Source organism: Rousettus aegyptiacus, unplaced genomic scaffold (genome assembly GCF_014176215.1).
Source record: "Rousettus aegyptiacus isolate mRouAeg1 unplaced genomic scaffold, mRouAeg1.p scaffold_m13_p_18, whole genome shotgun sequence".
NCBI classification, from domain to species: Eukaryota; Metazoa; Chordata; class Mammalia; order Chiroptera; family Pteropodidae; genus Rousettus; species Rousettus aegyptiacus.
The window spans coordinates 9748611-9775860 of record NW_023416293.1 but is presented as its reverse complement, the minus strand read 5'-3'; the positions used below and the strand labels follow the sequence as shown (position 1 = coordinate 9775860).

General features: G+C 41.3%; 1 protein-coding gene across 13 annotated transcripts in view; it reads left to right on the top strand.

The window, feature by feature from the left end:
- The window catches only part of ESRRG (estrogen related receptor gamma), a 507255-nt gene that overhangs the window by 455438 nt on the left and 24567 nt on the right, over positions 1–27250 (top strand). For all 13 annotated transcript variants that reach the window (XM_016165022.2, XM_016165010.2, XM_016165012.2 and 10 more), the window contains one exon: positions 240–401. In XM_016165022.2, coding sequence (XP_016020508.1) covers positions 240–401 — 162 coding nt within the window. The remainder of the gene's footprint in view (positions 1–239; positions 402–27250) is intronic.

The window sequence follows — 27250 nt, the reverse complement described above, 5'->3', positions numbered from 1 at the left end:
TCTCATTCTAGGGCAGAATCTTCATTCCAGCAGAGGCAGGTCGAGGAAAGAAGAAAGGAATGCATTCTATTATGCTTTCCTGAACACTGTTTACCACACACATATTGAACCATAAGTAGAATATGTCGGGTTTATTGTAGGCAATTAGGATTATTTCCCAAAACACAGCATACTTTAAGGTTTGTAAAAGAAGGGCGATACCACTAGTGATCTCGTAGTGCTCTGGTCTGATCCTGCAGATAACAAGATTGTTTCACATTTGTTGGTGGCCGAGCCGGAGAAGATCTATGCCATGCCTGACCCGACTGTCCCCGACAGTGACATCAAGGCCCTCACTACACTGTGTGACTTGGCTGACCGGGAGTTGGTGGTTATCATTGGATGGGCGAAGCATATTCCAGGTACATTTTCTGAAAAGAAAGAAAAAAAAAAAAAAACCCACAGCAAAATGAAAATAAAAAGGTTGCAATGAATTCCCTAGGTCGTATATGTAAATGTAAGCAAATTCAAAATTTTCTCATTAGGATTTTTTTTAACCTTGACATTTGTTTTTTATCATACTTAATTTAGAGCTTTGCTGATCCTCGTATAATCATGAACCTTTTTTACTTCTGTTCCACCTTGAACTCTTGTTAATTATTTTTTCATATGCGAAGGTACTATTTATTGCCAGTGAAGAGAGTATAAGTTTTAAAAACTTTTCTTTGTCTCTTTTAGAATTCTGAGCTTTACCCTAAGGAAATGCTCCTACTTTTTCTTTTCATGTTAAAAAAAACGTCTTTGTCTGCAGTAGTCTAATGTACCTTTTTTCTTTTAAAAATCACTCATTTTGTTGTCCATGGTGGTTATTTATACTAAATTGCATTCATATTCACGAATTTCCTTTGGTTGCAATTAGATATTTATAATGAATTTATACAGGAATGATGAAAAAAACTGTTAAATTGACATGTTATTTTCTCATATGGTAACTCAAAAGTAATATTTTTAAATATCCTGTTACTTTTCTTTCTTAACTGATCCTGTAATATCAAACTTATGCCTGACCGCAAGGTTTGAGAATTTTACTAGTCTATTTGAATCGTGATTTTTTTTTTTCCGTTCGTTTGAATTTTGATCTTCAAATAGTTTCTAAACAAGTTTTTGAATGATGACCAATGTTTTTCTGGTACAGTTAACTTATTTCTGTCTCCTTAAACTAGTTTGTCTTTATGCTTTGAATGCTACAGTAATTTCTCTAATCAAATTGATGGAAGTCCCTTTCCCAGCCCACACTGAAACCAATTTATTGGTCATGATACGCCAGCTATGTTGCTAACAGTCGTGACGAACTGTCAGGCGGTATCACACTGAAGCTAATTTGAAGTCATTAGGTGTGCAGCGTTCGGTGACAATTTGTTACAGTGGTTAGGAACACAGCTGACATTTCTGAATGGCTTTGTTCGGTGCTGTTCTAGATGAGGCCAAGCAAATTGTAAACTAATTTAAACATCACTCTGTATTATACCAGCTACTTTGTCTTACACTGTTTGCTAATAAAGCACCCCAAATTAAGTCAAAACTAGTTAAATAGGTGAGCTTGAGTACGTTCTTCAGGAGATACCTTCACAAGGGTCACTGCATATAAAAAAAAAAGAATGAGAATTTGATCATATGGATGATCGATATTGCATTTAGATTATAATCACATCTATATGACTTTTAGAAAAAGCAAAAAAAAGAAAGGGATATGTTAAAAGATGTTAAGACATTTGGATTTTGTGACAGTAGAAACAGTCAGAATTTACTCAAACAATATATGTAAACTTATTTGATATGAAAGGTTTTAGAGCCAAAAGAAACAAAACATTTGTTGAAGCATCCACAGATACTTTTTCAGATGATCAATATATATATTGTCATTTATGTTTATATATTTTGTCATTTTATACACACACACACACACACACACACGCCTCCTGTCCCCAACTGAGAACCACTGTTTCAAATCAGGGTTCTGTTATTATTATCCTTAACCAAAGACAGAGAGATTCGAGGCAGAGAGAGGTAAAAACACATTCACCAGCCTGGCCAGTGTGCTCAAAACATACAGTCAGAGTCGCTTCCTAGAGTCAAATCAGGATATTTTAGTGTCCTGGTTGATCGCTCTTCAAAGAACTATTTCAAAATAATAATAGCGATATTGTCATTAGTAACAACAGCATGAAAGGCTATGGCACTGTGACTCCAAGCCATCCATTATTTCAGAGAATTCTGCCTAAGTTCTCCCTGGTTTAGGGGATTTGTTAAGCCAATATTTTGATGTCATACAGACATTCCATAACAAGAACCAATAAAAGTCAACAACCCCTTCCAACGTTCTCTGCTAGAGAAAAGTCAGTGGTAAATTTGTGGGTCCAGTTGTGCACAGAAGTAGAAATGTCAGCTCACAAAGGAACTTGTCACTGTAAAGGGGCTCCGGTGACTTCTGTGAAGACAGTAACTTTAAATAACTATGAGTAACAGCAGCTCCAGTGGTGGAAACAATTACTGTACGATTATGTGTTCAGTCTTAAGCTGAGGCTCAGAATTGGTGGGGTCTGACGTTATTCTCTTTCCGTAGAAAATGCCAGAACAGGTCACTGTGGAGGGATGACTCACGACTCTGGTTTTCCTGATCCCCCGAGGGTGCTTTAAATGATTGCAAGGAGTATCTTGGCTTTTCAGAAAGGGATTAGCAAGACAAGAATGAACCGAAATTCTTCCTACCTTTTTAACAGTAGGCCTGCGGTTGGGTGTTTTGAGGAAGGGCAGCCTGCCATCACAGGGCTTGCTTCAGGGGGGTCAGACACGACAGCACCCTGCAGTGTGGGGTGGGGTGTGATGGAGGAGAGGATATAAAGATGAGAGTCACATTTCTGCCTTGATGAACGTGAAATCCCATTCTCGATCACAGAGCCCAGCCCTGATGACTGTGCTCGTAGCTAGAATTAAAGCCGAATCAGAACTGAAATTTCCACTGGACTTAAGTCTTGACTTCAGAACTCTGTGTTTTGCAACATTAGTGAAACCATACTTTTTTAATGTCTTAAATTTTTAAGCCTTTGCTCTCTTTATCCTGTTTTCGGTTTGTGTACTGTCCCAGGCAAACACACACAGACACGCACTTTTTTTTTAAAATGAAGTTTAACATCTAAGGTAAGATCAGTAGTCTTTCTCCCCTGCTGGGAATGCACTTTTCGTGTATTTGCTTTTGCTGTATAAAAAAGTGAAGAATTCAATGGAAGAAAATATCGAAGAAAAATACTTACGGGGTAGGCCTTTCTTTATGGGTAAATAGAATTAATTGACTTACCTTAATCAATCATATAAATGGAAAAGTGTGTTGTTATGAAACATGACCATACTTTATAGAAAAAAAAAAAAAAGAGATCACAAGGGCTTTAGAAAAAGCTCGACTTCCATCGGAGGAGCATAAGGGCACCAGTACAGATGATGGTGTCCTAATAGCCCCGTTTTAAGAATGACAGGGCCCGGCCATTAGCATCCTTTTATATCCTTGGAAATTGCTCATGCCTCGCTTTTCTGGTTCCTATCTGCCTGACTCTTTTTTATTTCTCTTTCAATTTCGTCCGCGCTCGGATAAGCGCATGCTAACACAATATGATTGAGCTGTAAAATGGAACGCTGTCGCCTCTAATCTCTTTTATGTAGATACGAAGGTACTGCACACTACACTTCATCTCTCCCCATTGTTGGCCTTTCTCAGGATGGGATGCGGGGGGTAAGGGAGGGTCCGTCCAGTGTTAGAGCTAGGTTTCACGGGGTGTGATAAGACGATTATCAGCCCAGCAGTCAGATCTGCTATTGTTCTTTGGGGTTGATTAAAATATTATTATGTCCCGTGACTTTGTTAGCAAAAGGCAGGACGTGCTTAGTCAGATGGTGCTCTAAAAAGCGTAACCCATATTAGCTGACCTATATAAGTGGCTTAAATATATTTATGGACCTCCCAGACAGTTTACTTTAAAAGAGTAGAAGGTATTTGCACAATTAAGTAGATGAATGCACTTTAGAACAAAAAAAAAATTATCAAGTATGGCACGTTTCCAGACAGGCTTGCTTATTTTTATCATGACACATTAAACACTTGGCTGCTAAAGAAGGAATGCTCCGCTCATGTTTGGAGCCTCTTAGTTACGTTTTAAAAATCATGTCTATTGTAATAACATCAAACAGAAAAAAAATTCTACAATTTCGCTTCATACAAAGTGAAGGCAGGTAATATTAAGCTCAAAACAAATAAAACACACACACACACACACACACCAAAAATATGATTTGATAAAAACAGTCTTTACATATAGTTATTCACGTTAGAAGCAAGTCTAAAGTATAGAAGTCAATATTTTCAATTTGCGCTGAAACATTTTTTGGGAAAACGTTTAGAAGAATGCATCAATCATTGCTCATGAAGTTAACTTTTTACATTTTTTCTCAACAGAAGTATTTAGACTTTTCTAGAAATGACAGAAATCTCTAAAGGACATGGATAAACTTTTTCTACATTATGACATAAATTTTGTTGGAGAATGCCCGAGAATGTTTTGAACATTTATTGCTAATGATACCGCTTAAAGATACATTATATGTTCCAATGCATTTTATGTAGAGACCAATTTTCAAGATTCTCTCATTATTCAACCAAAGTTCTGGAGGTTTCATTTTGAAAATGTCCATCGCATACCTGAAACTAGTAGCGCCTCTAAATGATTATGATATGTACAACAGCACAAAAAAATGTGGTAGAAATAATTACGGTAAGATTTTCTTTCCATTTGTAACACAAGGCATGTTTCCACTTGTGGAAGTGTGTGATTGTGGTTTGATGAGCAGGACCCAGATCTGGTTCGGGTAGAATTCTATAAACGGCACTTAGTATTTTTTTTTTGGATCTGTGGCATTGGCATTTGATAAACGTTTTATCGATGAGTTGATTAAAATATGCGTAGCACAGACTTGTTAGTAGTCTCTGAGGCTCCACTCTTCACCGATCCCGTAGCTGAATTTCCACGTGGTTATAATTTCTGTCTTGCTGTGAATGAACTAAAGGGATTACAGCTTCTTCCCTCGGGATAAGTTTTTCTTTTGTGTACATAACTGAATGACTTCAGAACTATGAAATAGTAGAGCCTTTTAAATAAGTGAAAAAAATATAAATTTAAGACCAAAGCCCTGGCACTTAATAATACTAGTTAAATTATAAGTATATTCAATTATCAACTATTCAGAGGTTATATTTAATGTACCTTGTAGTTGTATACCTGTGTACCTGTAGTTGTGTTTTGTGAGGGTAAAATGATTCTGAAAGTAAATTCAGAAAACCGGATCGTACTAGTTGAGTAATTTTTTTGTGAGTTACTTAGTTGCCATAGCCATTAGTGATATTATGAAAATCAAATGAGGAAAAAAATATATGCGCAAGTTACACACATATGTGTAACTAATTTGCAAGTTATAAAGCATGATCTAAACATAAAATCTTCACTGTTCATTTAGTTTCTAAGATACTGCACATAGTTTGCCATTTTGTTGCAATTAAAACCATGAGGTCCAAAATGTTAGTGTTCACCAATGCCGTTTTGAAAAATATGCAGAATAAAATATCGATTGTAATGGAAAAGGGGGTGAGCTTATTTCACCAGGAAGATGAATGTCACCATTCTGTCCTAGACGGGAAAGATCCTTAGGTCTAAATAATTTAGTCCACCTTCCTTGGCCAAACCTAAGACAACTGAATGTTTAACAGTTTCTGAAGTCACGACCGTGATATGAAAATAGAAACCAGTGAGTTGAGAAATATTTAACTTAACATATTTTCGTGAAAAAAAAATATCTGAAATACCTTCTGAGGACTTGTTTCATTTTCCGTACATCTCCTCCCTAGAAATGAGAACGTGTAGCCCAACGAAAAGTTGCCAGGTTTCCTAGACAGAGATCTAACTTCGAGGATACACTGAAATGTCGTTCAGGATGCTCGCAGAGGTCTGTCTTCACTACTTGGTGCCACCGTTTGTAACCCAAGGCATCGTCTGCCACCGTACTGAATTGCCTGTCCTCTTACGACCTCTGTTCCATCATTCCTTCTGCTCGGTTACGTCCCAAGAATATACATAGCCATCCATACGTAGTCGTGCCATCGTATACCCTTGTGTGAAGAGAGATCATAGCGTCATAGCAATTGTGGACACAGTTTAAGTCTTTGAGTGTCTGCTAAGTGAGTAACACTGAGTTCAGTACTATGGGAACTATGAAAGATATACATGATGCGATCTTTACTCTGACTCATGCAACTGTGTCTACATAAACATACATGCATGCATGTGCATATATATGTGATAATCTTTTTCATGGGATTAAGCTTCAATACAAAAATAACTAACGTCTAGACAGTTTCGTATTGCTTATGAAACACTTTCACAAACTTCCGTTTGCTGTCAACAATAAACCCTGTAGGTATTCTATAGGTAGTACTTGTGCTAGTAATAAGGTTAGTTGAATCCAGAGAATATTTAACCGAAATGATGTTTTACCAGCAGCTTCATTATGTCTTTCTTGCCACTCCTCATCCACTTCACCCATGTTCTTTGTTATTCTGCATCACCTACCTGCTTTTCATAAAGTGGCTAGGTGAATGCAACATGTTCGCTCTCTTTTTAAATTTTGTCGATACACGTACAAAATGAAAGGTTAAAGTGAAGGAGGATGAATTTAAAGCAGTGTAGGGCACATCTTCAAATCAGTCAAAATCGAGGTGTTTGATTGATAGTGTACCCTAGAGACTCCTGATCACAAATGTGAATGAAACAAGGTGATCGTTGTTTAGGTACCCATCTGAATAGTTGGAGAAGTCCTTAAATGGTGGGTGGTTAACATTGGAGGCTTCTCCTCGCCAACTCTGTTCAGTTTCACTGGGCGTTAATTTGAGAGTTACGGGTAAACTGGAACAGAAAAGTGAGTTGAGTGACTTCCAGCCAATACCAGATATCAAAAGTGTTAGCTCCACCACTTGGTGCCGAGTCACTTTCTTCCTCCACGCTTCTCTCCCTTCCCCCCACCCCCTTCCTTTTTCCCTTGCGTGAATATTTAGTGAGCGCCGCGTCAGGCACTGCGCAGAAAGGATGCACGTAAGGATGCAGCACAGGTTCTGCTTTTGAGACCCTCGCTTTTAAGTGTAGCGGCGATTCAGAACGAAGAATCGATGGCCACGCCCCAGAGATGAGGGCTGTGATAGAGTCACATGGACGGATAGAAGAAACGGCAGGAGGCAAAGGCTTGACACGAGGCCGGAGACATAAGCAAAGGGCCCATCGTGAAAGATCTTGAGTGTCATGCTAAGGAAATAACATTTCATACTAAAGGCAACAGGAAGCCATTGAAATGTTTAACTGAGTGCCGTGATTGGAACTGCCTTTTGAAAAGATTAAAATCATAGCTTTTGAGTCGACTCACATAAAGATAGATTACCCGGTACTTTTGAAAATATGTTACATTCCTGACTATTGAAGATTTTTTATTTGTACCGGGTCCTAAAATATGATATAATTTTCAGGCAAGTTCTCAGTAATTGCTAAGCTCTTTAGAATGATAAGGTGACAGAATGAATCCAGTCATTCAGTTTCCTAAATATTCATGATCTTTCAGAAGCCCCACACAGCCTAAAGTTTATCTGAGGATTATCAAATCAAATTATCAGCATCCTGGCCCAATTCCTATCTTTCTGTTTCGGAATGCTGTTTGTGAACGGAGCTGTTACCTCTGACTTTTGGGTTCTTCTCCGGGCTGCTCGATGCTTTAAAAGGAGAGTGCCTTTTGTGTCTTATGAGAAAATTGTTATATGAAAACTGGTATAATCAGTACAACCCTAATACACGTAAATGCGTAATTAAAAAAACGTCCCGCCTCCTAAACAGTTGAAGAGGGAAGAGCAGAACGTGCCGTGGATGTGTTTAGTTTCTCTCTCATGTCGCTCCTTGTTTGACCCTCTCTCCAACCCTAATGCCACCTCCCCTCTGTGGGCTGGTGGGACTTTTTCCCCTGTGTCCCCCGTTATCTGCCTCAGCCAATCTCCAAATGAATGCATGTCTATCCTGGCCCCGGCTTTGACACTCTGGATATATTGATTAATAGTTGCCCTAAGCTCCTTTTAGCAAATCAAATTTTCACTTTTAGCAAGGATTTCGCCTCTGATTTATTCAGCAAAGTGAAATGCACTAAATTGACTTTGACATTCAAGGAAAATAGCTGAAAAACAGAGAGCAGAGGGAAGAGATATAAATTGTGTGGCAGCTGGAGACTCCAGGCATCAGAGAAACAGTTTTCCATAGAAGACAGCGCAGTTGAAAAGCACCGCTTAAACACAGGGAGAAGTGATTTCTTTATAAAAAGGTAACTGCTGAGTTTTCTTTTTGAAAGAGGATATATTACTCAGCCGAACTCAGAATTTCTGTTATAGTACATTATATTTTGTAGATAAAAATACCTGCGTCTCGCAGGGTTGTACATATCAAAATTAGCTTATGAAAGCTGGAAAGTAACCTAATTATTTGGGAAAATAAATATTCAAGTCATCCCACACAAAATAGAATGGTTCACGTGAAGGTACTAATGCTTTGCAGTAGCAGCAGCAGCAGCAGCAGCAGTAGTGTGTAAAAAATGGAGCTTTTTCATCACCAGAAAGAGAATTCGAAATAATTTAGCATCACAAATGTCAGTATAGGAAATCCATGTAACTTTGTGCTCTTCTGCATGCCTTTTCCCTTCTTCCCATGAATGTCAGCCTTGGCTGTTTTTCTGACACGGTCCTTGTTAGACCAAGGTTCAGTGAGTGAGAAACCATCAGGTTCAAGATGCAGAGTGTGGTTTCCACGCGTAAAAGGAAATGGTGCTGGTGTGGACGAGGAAGGGGGAGAGGAGTTGAACTTTGCTCGCTGCGGGCACAGGGGAGGAGCGGAGGGTGTGAGGGGTGTCGGAGAAGGTTTTTTGACGCTGAGATCTAATTGTTGCCTCTTGCCTGTGGGGGATTCTCAGAGGAGCGGCCGGAGGTGGCACCTACAGCTGGAATTTGCTGTCCGTTTACCTCTTTCCTGCTCTGTATGAAGGTTCCTTATTAGCCAAAGTCGGGGTCCACATTGTCAAGGCACTGCCCTCCCTTTAACTATAAATGTTATTGTTCCCTTTTCTTTAATTTTTGACAAATCTATGTCCAGACGAACCGAGCTATCCATATCGGTGGCATTTCACAAATCAGATGCTATCAGCACAGAACTGGATATGGCCCCAGGCATATGATTTCCCTAAAATCAAGCTGCTTCCTCCCAAATTAATGCCGGTTTCAGCCATCGGAAATGACTCTTAATTAGAACGATGCAATTAGAAGAACCTGTTTAACCTGCTGAAACCACTTTAATTGACCAAAGTTTCTAGGATGTTTATGCTGTGTGATAAACAGACATAACACCTCTGGTTTGTTTATAAAATACCTTGATATTTCTCTTAAGGAATTTTTTTCCGTTTTTCCCCAAGAAAAAAAAATAATATTTTTTTTTTTCTAAGAAGCAATCAATGACTTTTATTTTTGCCAGGTTACTTTTCTTCACCAAGAGGCAGGAATGATGTACAAAGTGCACAGACTCCAATTAAAGGGGGTATTCACCTCTTGTTTTATACTTGAATCTCTTATAATGCAGTTCAGTGTTGTTATTCCATAAATTAAAAATTACTAGTGGATTGAACTTTAGTGAAAGAGAAAAAGATAAGAGTTAAATGCCACCCCTTGGTAATTCTGAGAGCTAGATCATTGATTCAACTTAGTTCATCCCGAAATTTTACCATTCTCCATTCATCACATAACTTGGCTTCCAATAAGGAAATCCTATTTCTGGTGCCAGAGCGGCCATTGAGTCCCAACTGCAGATTGTTTATATTATAAACTCAGGAAAGAGAAAGGACCCGTTTCAGCTGGGTTTGGATGAAGCGCGTGGATAACTAACTGGATGTCCAGGTGGGCAGGCCAGCTCTCCAGTTTGAGAGTCACTGGAGCCCAATTAAATACTCTGATTCCAGGGGTGTCTCTGAACAGCAGCCCCCTCCTCACTCACCGAGGAGGCTCCACACCTGCTTCACCTATACTGGGAAAGGATTAATTAATTAATTACCGGAAGTGCCAGGCCCCCTCTGCCGGTCAGCACGTGTGTGGCGGGGCACATGGTGGCCTGGGCTGAGGAGGGAGGCGGGGTTCCTGGAAAGACTCACTCCTCCTGACGTAGTCAGCACTTTAGGGGTGGGGGGGAAGAGTCCAGTAAGTGTTTTGTGATTTTTCTGTGTCATGGCAGAGCTGGGTGTTTTTAACGTAGATTTGTAAACCTAAAAAAAAAAAAAAAAAATACGCTCCAGGTTGTTTCCACTGTGCGTGTTACTCAGATTAACCTTTTGTGGAGTAAATCCTTAAAGCAATTCAGATTTGTGTCTGTAGCTATTATTCTGATGTAAAGTGCTTTATGATAGGTTTCTCCAGAGTTTTTTTAAAAAGTGCTTATTGAGAAACATGCCTGGAGGAAGAGTTGGGGCAGCCTTTCTGAGTGGAATGATATCAGAGAGATCTTTCCCCCCAAAGTCCATCCTCAGATGACTGAGCCGGAATGGCCCTTAGAGCTCGTTCGCTAGAACTTTGCATTTTCGGAGAAGGTACCATGGCGGGTCAGTGGGCAGATAGTGCTTACCTTGGCTTAAATTTCGATACTGCTACATTCCATGGACTCAGTTGACTTATGTATAAAATGGGGTTAATCATGTTTACTTTATAGGTTGCTGGGACGAGTCAGTGAGCTAATGTAAATAACGTGCCCAGTCCGATCTTCGACATGTAATCGTAAGCGTTCAATAATGGCAGATGCCTTCACTTGCCCATTCGCTTATGGATAAAGACATTGAAGACCAGGGAAGCCGAGTGACTTACCCGAAGTCACAAGCTAGTCGGTGACAGAGTTGAGACTAAAACGCAGATCTTTTCATTTCCATTTGAGCACCAATTGATACTTATTGCCGTCACTACCAGTTTTTCAGAAAAACATGTACATTCTTGTGCATAGTATTAACCGTTAACGAGTTATCTTTATCTCTTTTCTGTATTATGCCAATATGATATTACATTATGTACAAACATGTACATATATTTATATGGACAATTTATTTCTTTAAGATAGAAAATGTTATAGAAAAATTATTGTGGTATATTTTTAAATGTGTATACCACAGATTAGAAGCAATAAACGAATCTTTTGTTAATCTCTGTTATAGACCGGGCATGTTACCTGGATGTACGAGGTCAAACCACTTCCTGAAGGGTTGTGTATCTACAGGTCTGGCTCAGAATTCTACTGTTTCATGCAAGGAGGTATAATAGAGAGAAGTCCCTGACTGAAGCTCGAGGTCGGGCAGCACAACCAACAGCCCAAAGTGGCCAAGAATTTGCTTTTTGGATGATCCTGGTGCAGAGCTAAGGTCTAGATAACACAGGGATAAGATAACATGATGCATATGACACGATGTTTATAAAGCATCGTTGATGTACTTGCTATGTGAACACTAATCCTACCTTTGAAAACCATGTCTGGCAGATCGGTTTTTAACAGTTAAAATTAACTCACGACTAATTCATGGATTTTCATTAACCTGATCAGTTACTCAACACTTTTACACGCAGTGAGCGTTTTCGGTTTTAACATCTCTGTGTTCGCTGTGAAACTCTAACTCAAACTTCCAAGCCACTTTCATATAGTTAGAATGGAATTATTTATTATTTCATTTGAATCCGATCACACCGGATTGGTATGGTTGAATAAATTTTATGTGGGCTGCGAACGGGCGATGGCGTATCTTCAAAACATCACCCACGATGATATTTGAGATATCCGAATGTGGTAATAAGCTCTGCAAATTCAGCTTGACATTTTCCTAAACACTTGATATTATTCAGTTCCCCAACAAAAAACATCACGTGTAATATATTTCTGCAGCAAGTTAATACCTATTCATTCACACACTGACCCAAAAGATAGAGAGCTACCTCACAGTTGCTATCCTTGGGAGGCTGTCTGCCATTACTTTTTGATTAGGAGGCGGCGTTGACCTAGTCTCACAATACTTTTTTGCATTTCGATTTCAAGAACGTTGCGTCGCGGCGCATTCGGGATCGTGGTTTTCATTTTGTCGCCACACGCACTCAAGAGTCTTGCAGAAAAGTGATCTAAGTCAGGTGTCAGCCGAGCCTCGTGGCCCGGTATTTCAGTTTACGGCTCTGCAGCCCTCTGTCCCTGTGTTCCGTATATCAGTGAAAGTCCGTGGACTGAATTGAGGGCCATGAGCTGCCCGAGAGGGATTTTATGGGTTTCGAACCATATATATGTGGTTGTTCTGAGCCCACTTGAATTTTAAATGGTTGAACTCACTCGGAAACAGAGTCCCTTTAGAAACAGAGGCCTGCTTACTGCACGGAAGTGTCGAGGTCCCTTTACTTAGGAAGAGGCTCTTCGTTTGTCTTGCATTTACTTGGACTATAGACCCGATCACAACTGCTGCTTTTCTCACGCTCCGATCCGGTCGTTAAGGCGGCGTTGCATCTCCTGCCACAGCACGGTTCAGAGGTGTGGGCTCCATGTTGCATCCGTACTTGGCTTGTTATCCTCTTATCAAGCTCTTAGCCTCCCTTTGTTTATTTGAGGCGACAGGAAGACTGTGTAAAGGCTGCTTAGTCAGGGATATCAGCCTTGTTGGCAGGGGAGTGATTGCCAGTTGAAAAACAAGGCATTATTGCTCATTTTTTCCCTCTTATTAGTTTGATTACATTTGCAAATCAAATCAATCCATCAGACATGATCAGGCCTCGTCCGCATTTTAAGGAATAGTAATCTTCGTCTAATAAGATGCAAATGTGTCACATCGGTAAGTAACCAATAAATCATCGTCTTGTCTTTGGCAATCATTAAATATCAGAACCAACAGTCAATTTTTAGTATTTTCAATTTGCGATATGCCGCTGGAATATAAAGATAGATGGACGTAATTACACAAACCAAACACTATTTCACTTCATTCCAGACAGCAAATTTAGTGGAAGGTATAACTGGCTTGTCATCACACTACATTATTCCTAGCGGTTCATGCAAAGTTCACAGACGAGCTTCCAATGGACATCGCTTTTTTTTTTTTTTTTTCCCAACTTCGAACAACGTCCCTACAATGGCACAAACTTTGATGTGAGGACTTGAGCCGACTTCCGCACGGCTGTTGCAGTCAGATGCCAACCTGACTGCAAACATATGCTTTCCCCCATCAGACGCTACTGGCGGTGCCAGCTCCAGGCCTCCGTATTTCCTATTAAAAAGAAAACGAACTCACAAATGTAAAAATAAAGGAAAACAGACACAACCAAGCACCCTTCAGATGATTTATCTCATCCTCATCTGTTTTGACAGAATCGTTTCCTCAGGGGGAAACATGCAACAAAACTTTATTTTTTCTAACATTCACATTTTTAACACTTCTCGGTTTAGCCAATGTATTCTTTTCACCTAACCCATCCTCTGTGAAGGAAGTGCATGTATGCAGTGTCTTCGTAGGGTGAGGGAAGAAAGAGGGTGTTAATTTTGGGCACAATAGTGAAATTTTATAATTCAAAGGATAGGAAATGAAATCGTTTGGACGGAACGTCTGATGTGAGTGTCTTTTCTTTAATCATGCTTGTTTGGAGCTCAGTATCTTCTGATGAACTTTGACAGTGGCTCATTCATTCATTCATCCGTTCGTCCATTCATTCATGTGCTGAAATTCTTACAAACGGAGGATCTTGCCCAGTCTCTCTTGGCTCTCTTTGATTATTTCAACACAGTTGATATTTCTGCTTTTCCATCCTCTCTCAATGTTTGTCCCTCATCTGCTTCTTTTTTTTCCTGAGTTCTAATATTACAAAAGAAAACGACTTTTAAAAATCAGTGATCGATGATATTTAAAGCACGCAGCGCCCCTCTCTTCGATTTCTGCCTTTCACCGCCGCCTCCTCCAGCTGCTGACATGGCCGCCGTTCCTTCCCCTTCTTCTCCGCCAGTGCAAGTTGCTAACCAGGATGTGATGAACATCTTTATGTGACCTTGGCGCACCTGCTGCTTCTTTTGGTGGCAGTTCCAGTAGGCAGTGACCGATTCCAGTCCGTCTCGACAGATGCATCATACCCTTTATGCTTAAACTGAGAGCTTGACATCCGGCAACACCAACCTTTTGGCCATCGTGAGAAAAGTAGTGAGAAAAGCAGACTGCGGAATATTATTTAGTAAAATATCTCATTTAAAGTGGAAAGAAATAGATTTTGACTGCATTACTTATTTTACATATGTTTATGTCTTTACGCCAATCACTGTGCTTGGCAGTGGGATACACAGGTAAACAGGGCAGAGGTGATCAAACAGTCCTCTAGCTGAAGGTCTGTTGGGGGTACAAATAAGCAAAGAGACGATTATAGTACAGTGCTCTAAGTGCATTGATGGGGTAGCAGAACATCCCGGAGGTACATCATGGTAGACGTAAAACATTGAGGTGAAATTTTAGTTAAGGATGAGCTTCCTTCCGTTTCAGAAACCACTAGACCAGGTTCAACGGGCCCATTTCCAATATCTTTGCCCCATTCGTTGAAGAATGGAGAACGGTCTTCCCAATTTTGAGAGATCGTAATAGAAAAGTTGGATTGGACTCCGATCGTGACAGGCCAGCAGGGTTCGGATTCAGGCAGCGAGGTCCGCTGCGGCTCGAGGCGGTGGTCAAGCACCGTTCTGAATAAGCTTCTTCGATGTCTCGCGCGCGTCCCCCGTTGGATGCTCTCCCCGTGCCATACGTTTGGGCAGGGAGACGCACCGTCCCTCTCTGAGAGCAGCTCTATGCTGCTGCTGCACCTTTTTCTATATCCACATCCATTCGAAGCGAGTGGATTTCCAGCATTCTTTTTCCTTTCTGCAAAACTGTTGTGAATTCTGCAAATGCAGCTCCGGTCTTTCCAGGGGATGGCTTCGCCAGCCAGCCGACATAGCTCAAGGAACCCCACACACAGCAGCAATTGCCAGGAACCCCTATGAGTTACAGCTGACGAAAGCTACACAGCCCATGCCTTTGAAGCTCTCTACCAGAACCTTATGCTCTCTCTAACCGATTTACATACCACCATGGTATGTTTAATTTGCTTTTTCATCAAATCAATAATGGGTCTAATTGAAAAAATTGGCAGTGCTACGTGCAACCTAACTACTGATCTCGATGTTTGCCGGCGAAAGGGAGCGTCGCATACATAGCTCTGTGTCAGACACCTGTGTTATTGGTGCGCTCCTGCTACTAATGTGTACAAAAACAAACATTAATACAGGTGGAGCATCTGCACCAATTGATCACTATGCTATGAGAATTAATCACCTGGCTTTCAGCTTGAAGAATAAAATTTACATCTTTAATGCACGAAACGTATTAACACACACGCTTACACCACCAACGTAGGGTGAGGTCAGGAGGGGAGCAGGCGCAGTCCCTTTCAGACATGTTCTCCCCGGACTCTTGGACCTGGGGGCAGAAATTCAGGGCCAGGTTTTAAGTCCTCAGGAGCATATTTAAAATTTGCGTTTGAGACTTTTTCTCGTGTGTGTGAGTAGTGATTGGAAAATACTGGGCACGCATGATTCACCCTAAGTCCCTAAAACTTTGAACTCTGGAAATTTGCCTTCGGCACAGTATGGTGAAGCTTTTGAAATTGAAGGCGATTTTCTCATCCCAATCCAGAATGGATTTTGGCAACATCGTTGTCATCATGATGGAGCCACATTTTGAGCACGTCCTGGGTGCTGGGCTCAGTGTCGTTTTAGGTACGTCATCTCAGTTATTCTCCAGATCTACCCTACAGTTGAGGATTGCCTCTGACATCATTTTATAATTGAGAAATTGAAGCTTAGAGAAGTCACACCACTCGCCTGAGCTCCCAAAGCCAGTAAGGTAGTAAAGACGGGATTTAAATTCAGATCAGTGGGATTCCTAACCCTGATTTTTATTTACTGTGCTTACTGGTACAGACTCACTCTTTCTTTCCTTCTTTTTTTTTTTTTTTTTTTTTTTTTTTAAATCCAACCTATTATCATTATTTTTTTAAAGCTCAGTGGAATCTCGAAAACGTCCTCTAGCAAAACACCGATTCCATTGGTGTTGGTTTGATAGTCATTACAGGACTGGCTACATAACTAGTGGGGTCCAGTGCAAAATGAAAACGCAGCACTCATTAAAAAGGTAAGGGTTTCAAGACAGCGACAGCAGAGAATTAAACCAAGTGTGGCTCCCTGCACAAGCCTCACAGCCCCGAAGCTGACGTGCTATTGCTGTGAAAGGTGGAATTTTTGCTTGGGGACAAATTTAGCAGTTAGAGGAGTCTCTCTTGTTTAAGTCTGTGTGGTTAGATCTAGGGAAATGCCACATAGACCGAGACACGAAATTTTTAATACAGGCATTCTCAGTAATGAATAATTTAAGAAAAAAAGATGTTTTATCATTCCTTACCAGTGGCTTCCACACAGGAGCGATTTTACCTCATGGGGATTATTTGGCAAAGTTGAGAGACATTTTGATGGCCATAGTCAGGGAGGTAGCGAAATATTATACAGTTTACAACCACCTACCCCTTCCTCCCCAACGAAGAATTATTTGGCCTAAAATATCAGTAGTGTTGAGGTTGAGAAACCTGTCATAAACCATCACATTGGTGAGGTTTTTGGGTTTAGTATTAAGTTTTGCAAACCTTATAAATGAGTCTATAAATAAATATGGTAGGTTCAATGTCAAAGGGAAGGCCTCACTTCACCAGGTACAGCCTTCATCAACAAGATCAATACATATTTATTGGTCGGCCATGGTGCCAGTGTTTTGTGGTTGTAAGTTTTTTGGCATTTCAAAAAAAAAGAGAGAGAGAGAGAGAGAAAAAAGAAAGAAAAGAAAACAGAAAGGTTAGTAAACTCTGAAAAGTGACCATGACACATTTGAATTAAGAGCTTTCTTAGAAATGTCTAAGGAGGTATTTATGAAGTGGCTAATTACATATTCACATATAATGGTGAGGAAGAAGCAGTTATAGCACATTGAATAAGCGGTATGCATTTTAACAAATATATAAATATGTATTCACCTAACAGAAACCTTTTCTTAGTTATTTGGATGTAAATAATGTTTATAAAAATTTACAGACGTTAAGTGATAAATGTTCTAAGTGCTCAGGTAAATGCTAGGTATATTTAAAAGCATTTGAATTTTTGGCAGAGAAATCTTTTATATGAGCTTCTACAAATGACATTAGAAAACTCTAAATTTGTTACTATTAAGCTGGACATTCTTAGAATTGGTGAGTTGGGGCGGGCATGTCATAAGCTTGTCAATGAATTGTATAAAGCTTATGTAAAAGCATTATATGTAAATATATGGCTTATATTCTATTAATACTTGTGCAGTTACTCATAAACATGTATGAGGCTATATAATTCAACTCTTACTGGCATTTTATAATTCTTAAATTGTTTTTTTCTAATCATTTCAGATGTAAAACAAATCATAATTATCTTATTTTTACACAGAAATTTCCATTTAAGTAAATATGATGCCTCTATCTTCCACCTCTGTTTCTATCCATCTAGGGGTAATATATCAAGTTTTGAAACAGCCCAACTACCTATAGCACTGTTTAAAAAGAACAAAAGTTTTTTGAGTAACTTCCAAAGGTATTATAATTACGAAGGAGCCCCTGAACCCCCTCACTCACAGGCCATTTAAACTCTGTGAACCGTTCCAACTAGTTTGTCTCCTTTTAATTTAAGCAGGTTTGAGGGGAGGTTAATGTCAAGGGAACCCCATGTGCAGTGGTGGAAAATTGGAGTCTGTTTGGCTAAGAAAACCAAGACCCAAAGATGAAGTGATTTCCTCCAAATTCACACTGTTGACTGTTGGCCCATCTGTCTCCTGAATAGTATCACTCAGGTCATTGTCACATCTTACAAGACATGCGAATTCAAGGTAGCAAAGTTTTCTTTTATTTTGATATTTGAAATAATTTTCTAAGATTTTTCTTTCATTTTTTTTTAACCTATATTGAGCATAAACACAAAAGAGATAAGATTCTATAATCTCTCTTTTTAGAAAGGGTCTATCCCTCAAAAAATACATGAAGTCACTTTACTTGTCGTTATGATGTCGAGTATAAATGGAATCCTGCGAAGTTTAGAATGGCGTTAAAACACTGTTTAGTTGATAGTGAGCACTCTGTTTCCGTTCCGTAGATCGAGAGACACATGCTAATATAATCATGGTTCCGATGGTGAACCAACGGAAGTGAATGAAACATGGTAATAATACATATTGAAATGCAATGCATTTCTAATCCACATTTTAGCAGTCAGCCTCAGAGAGGCAGAATTAGGCATTAATATTAAGATCATAAAACACAATTAGAAGCTCAAGGGACTCCTAATACGACATCAACCTGTGTTGCCAATATCTTCCAGCTTCGGGGTTCAAGGGAACGAATTCTTTCCTCTCCTCTAACAATCAGGGATTAGAAGAGGCATACAAGGAATTTCCTGGGTTTTTGTGCTGAAGAAAGAAATATATTTTTATCTCTAAACTTTTTTTTTTTTAATGGTGATAGAGAACTTCAAAAAATTCTGGTTAGAAGGCCGCATCATGATGTGCTCGACAGCAGATTCGGCCTCAGTGCTACAATGAGAACCTGCTTCCACGGAGTTGGGATGGGTAGCACTGTGACACGGGGGACTTCAGAGCACACAGGTCCTTGTCACGGATTTGAAAATGGTCTCTGCGCATGGCCGCATGTGGCGACTGACTGTGTGGCCCCTTTCGGGTTTTATGTGTCCAGCGCACTTAGAGCGCTTTTCGTGGGGGCGCTCTCGTCGTTTGGAGTGGGAAATTGTTTTCAAGAACTTTTAGCATCCTCTGGCTGTTCTCCTCCTGAAAGTCTCAGTTGAAACAGCGCCTGCCTATGTGTCCAGATGCCGTCCAGTGCGGGGCGGGGGGTGGGGGGCAGCGCGTGGAGGGCCATTGGCTGAGAATAAATTTAAGCGGAAATAAACACTAAATTCAGACCCGTATAAATCCAAATGGGCTTTCTCATACATGGCACATGCGAGGTGATATGAACTATACAGTTCATATAGCACCTGGCGCTACGTTAACAATGAATAATAAGTAGACATTAAAGTATTTGATTGTACATTACTGAGGTTTTTTTTTTTTCAAATATGAAATGCACTGTTCGCAAAATATCATCCCGTCATTCAAATTTATTTAGAAAATACTATATAAAAACTGGGTAGTTTGAAAAAAAAAAAAAACAAAGATTTTAAGGGCAATTCAAGATGCATGTGCAGTGAATGCTACAATGCGTTTTAACTCAGGGTGGGGAACCAGCGGCTTTGCGGAATGTTATTGGCGTGTGGGCTTCCAGCCCTTCACTCTCCTGCTGCAGCGCCTGCTGGTAGAGACCTCATGGCATATCCATGCGATGCCGCATCCATCCTCGCCTGGATGTGGCTCTGCGTTGCATAACTACATGGTGACGTCTCATTTATACGTGTATTTAAGAGCTAGAGCTAGGTTTTAAGGATTATTCAAAAGGCATCAAAAAGAGGTACCTCCTCCAGGAAAGCAAAACTCTTGACTCTTACTAAAGTGATTAAATAAGAAGTCCCCCATCTGGGAGGGAGTTAGAAAGGAAATGGAGTTCAGCATCAGGAAGGATTTCCTTTGCAAATAGCATAGAAAGGCTAGGAATCGATCCCCCAAATTGGTAGTGGAATCAGAAAACTCTCTGCCCTCTCCCCACCTGCCCCCCCAAAACCCCACATGTAATACACCCACAGAATATCCAGTTCATGAATCTCACCCAACAGTAAGTTTTAGGGGCAATTTATCAGGGAATTGGATTAGCTCCAAACTCTGTGGCCAGAAAGGAAAAACCCAACCCCTTGGAAGTCGAAGCGCTCAGGATCCTGGTAAGCACTCGTACTTGGGGATCACGAGAAGGTTTGGGGTGAGGGTTTGAGGATGAAGGTAAATGGACTCTTCGAAAAACACAAAGGGTTTGGCTGAGAGAAATTCTGGCAGGGCTTTGCTCTAAAAATGATTACTGACTTAGAATAAAATAAAAGTTGAAAACCATATTCGGAACCCATATCCTGACCTTGCCGAAGAGGCGGGAAGACTTCCGTCTCCTCTGTAGCCTCCCATCCTATGCTTCTGGGACATTGAGTGGCTGGCCGATCACAGAAATAACCCACAGACTCAGAAATATCTGAACAAGCCTCCCTTTCTTAAATATCATTACTTCCTAAACTTACTGTTAAACAGAGGTTCACAGTCCGTAATGTCTAACAACATACGGGAGATGATAATGCCATTGGCTAAGAGATAACATTGAGCTCTCAATCCTGTGATCCTATTGAATTTGCCTGTGAAATTCTTGGTGTAATTAAAGCAGATAGGAGCATTCATACATTTTGTTGCAAATTGATATGATCTCCTTTGTCTGTGATCTAAGTGAGATTGCCCTGTAGTTTTTAATTTAGCAGGTTAAGAAGCACAATTAAAATATCATGAAAAAGATCATAATCAGAAAACGTCTTTTGGCTCATCCCTGCCAAGTTGATAAAGGGATCGGTGTATTTAATAATTACCTCTTTTGCTGTTCATTTGTTCTATTTGTGGGAAGAAGCGTTAATAAATACCTTGCACTATTCCGGTGGGAAAGGCTTTCCACCTAATTAATAAAACTTGGAAGAATAGCTGGGACATTGAACCATATCTTTCTTATTAGTGCTGCCTGCCTCAAAAAAGAATCCATGTCTCCCTACCGCATTAGTAAATGTCATCGTCCTGGGTTATAAAGGAACCTCTTGAAAAACTGCCAGTTTTCAATAGAAATGAAAAAAGCAAATTCTTTGAATTTTTTTTTTTTTAAGAAAGTATTCAACCATTGAATTTTAAGTAGTAAAAAAATCCTAATCAAGCTCAACAGGAATTATTCTGTCTAAAGCACACACCTTAATAAAAGCACCAGAATCATGAAAGGTTCATATTGGGATATAATTGGCTTTGAATAAGTTTTTATTTCAGACTCTTGTTTCTTCTATAGTTCAGTGACTCAAGTACTTTCTGGGCTTGGAACCTAGAGAAGCTGAAACTGAGTTTAGCATGTAGCACTGTTACATTCGAACCTTGCCTGTCAAATTTTAAATGTCGAGTTACTTGGGAATATTTTTTATTTATACTGAAATTGAGTTCAGAAATGAAAAATCTGTAAATCCATCATTACCTCAACATGATAGACTTGTATAGACAACATCCTCTTGTGAGTCTATGCATTTAGTGAATATTTGAGCATGTAAAAGACCAGTCAACAAATTGAATAGGTCCTTGGTCTGTGGCCATATGCAGTCTTCAGTTGGAGGCTTAAATTATGAGTCTAATGTTACACCTTTTTGTTTTAATTAAAAATGTATAATAAATGAAAAATAGGTAGAACCAATCATCCCTAAAATTTTTATCTGCATAGAATACGGAAGTTTACACCCATTTCATAATGTGTGAATTGTTGAGTCCATTGGCTTGGTCAGGACTCTTCAGGATATTGAAATAGCAATATCTGAAACCTGTGAGGTGTGTTAATAAGGGAGGAGCCTGCACGGCTCCCTCTGCCTTAGGTACGCGATGAGCTGGAAGTATTAAAGAATTCTACACGCACTGTCGCCAGACAGTATCTCTTAGAATGGTTAGGGAAAGGGAAACAAGGTGTATCTAAAATTTCTTTATTAAATCGTAGCATTTTTCCTGTTTCTAACTTTACTTTGAGATTCTTCGAATCTAATTACATTTTAAAATAGCAGTTTTTTAGACTGCTCTTCAGAGGGCAGATAAAAGAAATATTCTGAAAGAAACATTTTTCTCACGCATGTCTTCAATCTCAGATGAAATTCATCGATCGTCCTTTGCTCCGAAGGTGGGGTGAGAAACACATACCTCTTGGGCACCTTCCCTTAAAAACCTACTAAGCTCACAACGCAGTCATAGCGTGGCGCATAGCATCGTTCGTTCTTGCCTTCATTCACATATTTCATGAAACATGCTCTGTGTGAGGATGCGCTAAACACCAGTGATGTAGTAGTGAACTAAAGTGATCAAAACTCCCTACCCTTGCGGAGTTTAAACGCGAGTGGGGGTGACGGAAAGTGGAGGAGGGGCCGTGCGTGCAAAGGTCCTGGGGACGAGTGTGCCTGGCTCTTACGGGACCAGCAGGGAGGCTTCCGGGAAAGGCTGAAGATGGCCGGGGGGTGCAGAAAACGTGGTCAGGGAGCAGGGCGGACCTGACCGTCATGGTGCTTTCGAGTACACCATTTCTTCTCCTCATCTGCGTATCGATACCCTCAATAATGAACCAATTTGAAATTTTGCCGGGGGCCATGGCATGCATGTCCAAGGCTTATAGTATGTGTGAAAATTCTTCAGATCTGTTCAGTAAATTGTCAGCAGACACATTTTAGCCGTCATCTAACATGCGGCTTGGGCAAAAATGTTCCCATCGATGTTATCCTTTCTTATATCCGAGGAGCCATCGCTCTGAAGATTCGAAGTTAGACTTTATTTTATTTGCGTGATTAGAATGTCCGCGCACATTTCTTAGCCAGTATTTGGAATGCCGGGCTTATAGTGTAGGAAATGAGAAGACGTATCAAAATCTGTTTTTAACATCTCGCGACTAATGTTTAAGTCCCACTATTGCTAATTAAAATGCAGTTGACCCTTGAACAACATGGGGGGTGGAGTTCCCAACACCCTGTGCAATCGGAACTCCACGTGAGCTCCTGACTTCCCATAATCTTAAGTGGTCCCTCGGTATCTACAGAAGGTCGGTTCCAGGATTGCCCCTCGTGGATGCTAAAATTTGCGGGGACTCAACTCCCCTATATAAAAAGGCGCAGATCAGTGCATACAGTTAGATCAAAAAGAGTACAGGCATTAATTAATTGGGAAACACCTGCCTGTACGTGGACCCGCACCGTTCAAACCCGTGTTGTCTAAGGGTCAGCTCGAATCGTGACCCGGCATGACGTGGCTAATACGGTGGTGGAGTTCGTTTTCCTAAGAGGTGTGAGCTTTCTTGTCTTCGAAATGAGCATTTTGAATGGGATGCTTTTTAAATCCAGTTCTTGGACTTAATAAACACCTGGTAACTTCATCATACTGTGGCATTTAGATTTTCCGAGTTACCTTGGAACAATTTTGCTGTTAATTGGGTGTCTGGCCTACTGGAAAATTACAGCCAAGCGCGTGGAGCAGGAGCTGGGGAGAATGCTGGGGAACATGCCGGTGGGGAGGGCTTTTTAAAGAGGCTTAGCGTGTTCTTTTGGGTCCAAGCGTTGCATTTGATGCTTTTCCACTCTCAGAGTCGCTCAGCTTCTCGGGCTTATCCTGTGTCCCCTTTTGGAATTCCTCAGCCGCGGAATTGTTGAAAGTGTCCCACAGAAAGGACTGGCACCGGTGAAGGACGGAAGGCCAGAAGAAGGATGTGCAAGCGCCCGGTGGGCGCAGGGGGGTCGAGAAGGAGGAGAGCGGGCAAGGTGCGCCGAATGTCTCAGAGCTCAAACGGCGTCTCAGAGAGGGCGGGCCGTGCAATTCGGCCGTTAGGAGATTTTGGGGTCTCTAAGATGCCAGAGCTGCTGGGACACGCCCCTGACTCCGCTGGGGCACAGATGGCAGCGGAGAAGTGTGATCACACTCATCGGTCAGGCATTGAGGCGGGGAGAGGGTGGGTGCCGCGGAGAGGGACAGACAGACAGACAGACAGAGGCAGAGAGCGCGCTCTTGAGGAGAGCCCGGTGAAGGGGAGGCGTTGTGAGAACAGAGAGGTGAAGGACCCCAGGAGGAGAAGAGGGGAACAGGCACAGGAAGGGGAGAGGGACCGAGAGGGACCGCGCACGAAATCGATGGAACAGAATTGTCCAGGTGGCCGGGGCGGCTGGGATTAAGAGCACAGCGAAGACCTTTCCTGGGGAGAAGAAGCACCCCTCTTCTGTAGAGACACGTGGGAAGGTGTTCAGAACCGATCCTTACAGATGAGGCGATACTCGCTGTTTTCCAATAGAGAGGGAAAGGGATAAAGAGAGGGAGAGGCAGAAGCAGAGAGAGAGAGAGAGAGAGAGAGAGATCCCATCGGCAGAGTAAAGCACAGTCAAGCCTAGAAGAGGATTCAGGTAGATGCTGTCCACTTGCGTCAAGGAGGCGTTTTGGATCCACGCTTTTTCCCGCCCCAAACAAAGAGCGTTGGGTAACGGAGCGTTCGGGCTGGAGCGTACCGAGGAGCGGCGGGCACATCCAGGCCCTGTGCGATAGATAAGGGAACCGAGCAATTCTGTGGCTAGCTCAAGGTCACACAGCTCGTGGGTAGCCAACATTGCACTGTGAAACCAGTCGTTCTCACTCCTGATCTGCACTTGTAGTGAACCGTGTCAAGCCGCGCTTTCCAGAGACTCGATGCCCCGTACGCCAGCATCCCGTCCTCTTTCTGCACGCCTACCCTTCTGCCCACACACGCCCTGCGCCCGGCCAGCCTCCAGTCTCGGCGTCGGCCGCATGCATCCTGACTCTCTCCTTCCCTGCGCCGCGTGGCCCACTGTTTCAGCTCGCAGCCTGAACTGGGTTGACCCTCAGGCAGGCTGTTTCTCCCGGAGAAGCCCCACCATAGACTGGCTGTCTGGTCACCTGCCTGAGACGAGCCAGCATGGGCCCGAGGCCACCTCACGACCGAGGGCGTTAGCTCTGTGAAGTCACCGCCATGTCCCAAAGGCAGAGTCGAACTAGATGCTCCCTGGAGTGTCGCAACTTGCGGTTGTCAGATGAACATCCTTGATGGCCCTTTTCCGTTTAACTCGATGTTTAAAAGGATCTACATAAGTGCTTCATTCACACCCAAAAAAAGAGCTATGTCGGGAATGTGTTAAGCAAACCATCCTTGTAGCAGTTCTTAGGCTGTTTGACTCCTTACATTCCAAAATGAAAATACGTTAGAGCTGCAAACATTTTAGTTATACATGAATATGCTTGTATTTCCCCTGCCTATAGTTCAGCTTGAGTTTCTGTTGTTTTTGACTTCTTTAAAAAATGTTAATATATATATATGCATATATATACATATATATGTGTGTATATATGTATTATATATATACAGACATATATATATATGTAAACTCATGAGCTAAATCAAATTTGTCTCGGCGTACTTAATTTGGATTACTGTGTTAGTGCTATGAGCAGGGGAAAAAATATGCCAGGTAGCTAGCCTCCCCCCGCCCCCCCCCCCCACCACCCACTGAAACAGATGTCAGGATATCTGAGTCGTTCCTGCCCTTTAAATAATGCACTGAACACAGTGGTCACGGGCACACTCACAGCCCTTCATTTGATTTCGAGATACAGGGAATAAGTGAGACGTTCACTTGGGTTTCGCCGTCTTTTATGAAACCCGACCCATCCCGGAGCGGAGCGAACGCAGGAGGGACGTGGGGGGCCGCCTCCGTGGGGGCCGGCTGCCGCTCCCGAGCATCTCATGCGTGCTCTGTCATCCTCAGGCGATGTGCCTGCATTTGTGTGTGTAGATTTATAGTTTATCTTTATCTATGGCTTCATCTGTAGGTAGCTATTATAGCTGCCTCGCCTGGATATTGTTTGGGCCTGATAGATCTGTCTGTAGTTCATCAAAGGAGAGCCGAGTGCCTAAAAGCCATCGGGTCCAGCTGAGGATGAAATACGAGCCATCAGCCTTGGTAATGGCTGTAAAATTTCATAATTACACGGCCTTTATTACATTGCATAATGATCCTGAAGCAGTATGGAACAATTAATTAAGATTTTCAACCGTGGCTCTTTCAGAAATTAAAAGGTGCTAGTCGTTAAGAAACAGGGATCTGTCTTGTCCTAAAAGCATTCGGGATGTTTAAGAAATGCTTTCCCAGGCGCTTGCATTTTTTTTTGCTAAGAGGGATGTCTCTTCCTTAGAGATCAAGCATTCGTGTACCAAGCCTATTATCAAGTTTTTATTCCAACTCCAAAACTGATATTTTTTTTAAAAAAGAAAGAAAATGGGAGTAAAAGAGTGCTGAGCGCCTGTGTAACTCCCAACTTCCCTTTTCTCTTCTTTGAAAAATTCTATTCAGCCTCCTGCCGAGGCCATTTGTCACATTTATGGTTGTTCATCGCTACACATTAAATAAATGCTGGCTCTGAGATGGGGGGTCACTTAACCGCCTGCTCTGCTATACTGACCAGAGAGTTTCTCTTACACACTCTCTTGTATCTTGAGGCATTAAAATTCTCCCGGGATCTCTACAGTTTTGACATTCATCCCCAAAGGAAGACTTTGCTGTTTCCATTTATTGTCCTGTGAGCACAGCATGTCACTTCGAATATATACCTTTGATTTTATTTATTTTTTCCCATAATCTCCTCGTCGCACCCCGTAAGGAGTAATTAAATTGGGTGCGGGCCTGTAAGAGCTAGTGGGAATTTACTGTTTTTCAATAATGACAGACACCAAAGAAATACATACGGTAGCCATGCACACGTCTGTGTGTTTATACATGCAAATTATGACCCATTTTTTGACTTTATTTTCCACGTCAAGGAAATTATGATGAAGATGGCTGCCTGCAATAAAATACTAATGAAAAGGTAGTGAAAACAAGCTCAGCCCTTTCATTGTGATGATTCTGAACCATATTCCAAGCTTTCAGCTATATATTCGGTAGGAAAGAGATACGTTTCAGGAAAACATCGTCAATGATGTTGTCAATTTAGATGAAAGAGAATAATGTCCTGTGATTTACACATGACTCCTGGATGTTTGTTCACTTCGAGTATTATTGTTTTCAAATTGACAATCATCGTCTAACATTTTACGGGTCTAAATATTTCACGGGGGAACCGAAACTTCCCCCTGGGCATCCCTGATAATAAACTTTCCGCAGAAAATTTGGGAAGGATTATGCGCTTCGAGGAGGAGCTGCTACTCGGAGTACATTCTCTTGCTGAGGCATTTAGTCCCTTAATAGGAATTTTCTGATCTGCTGTCATTCTTGTTCAG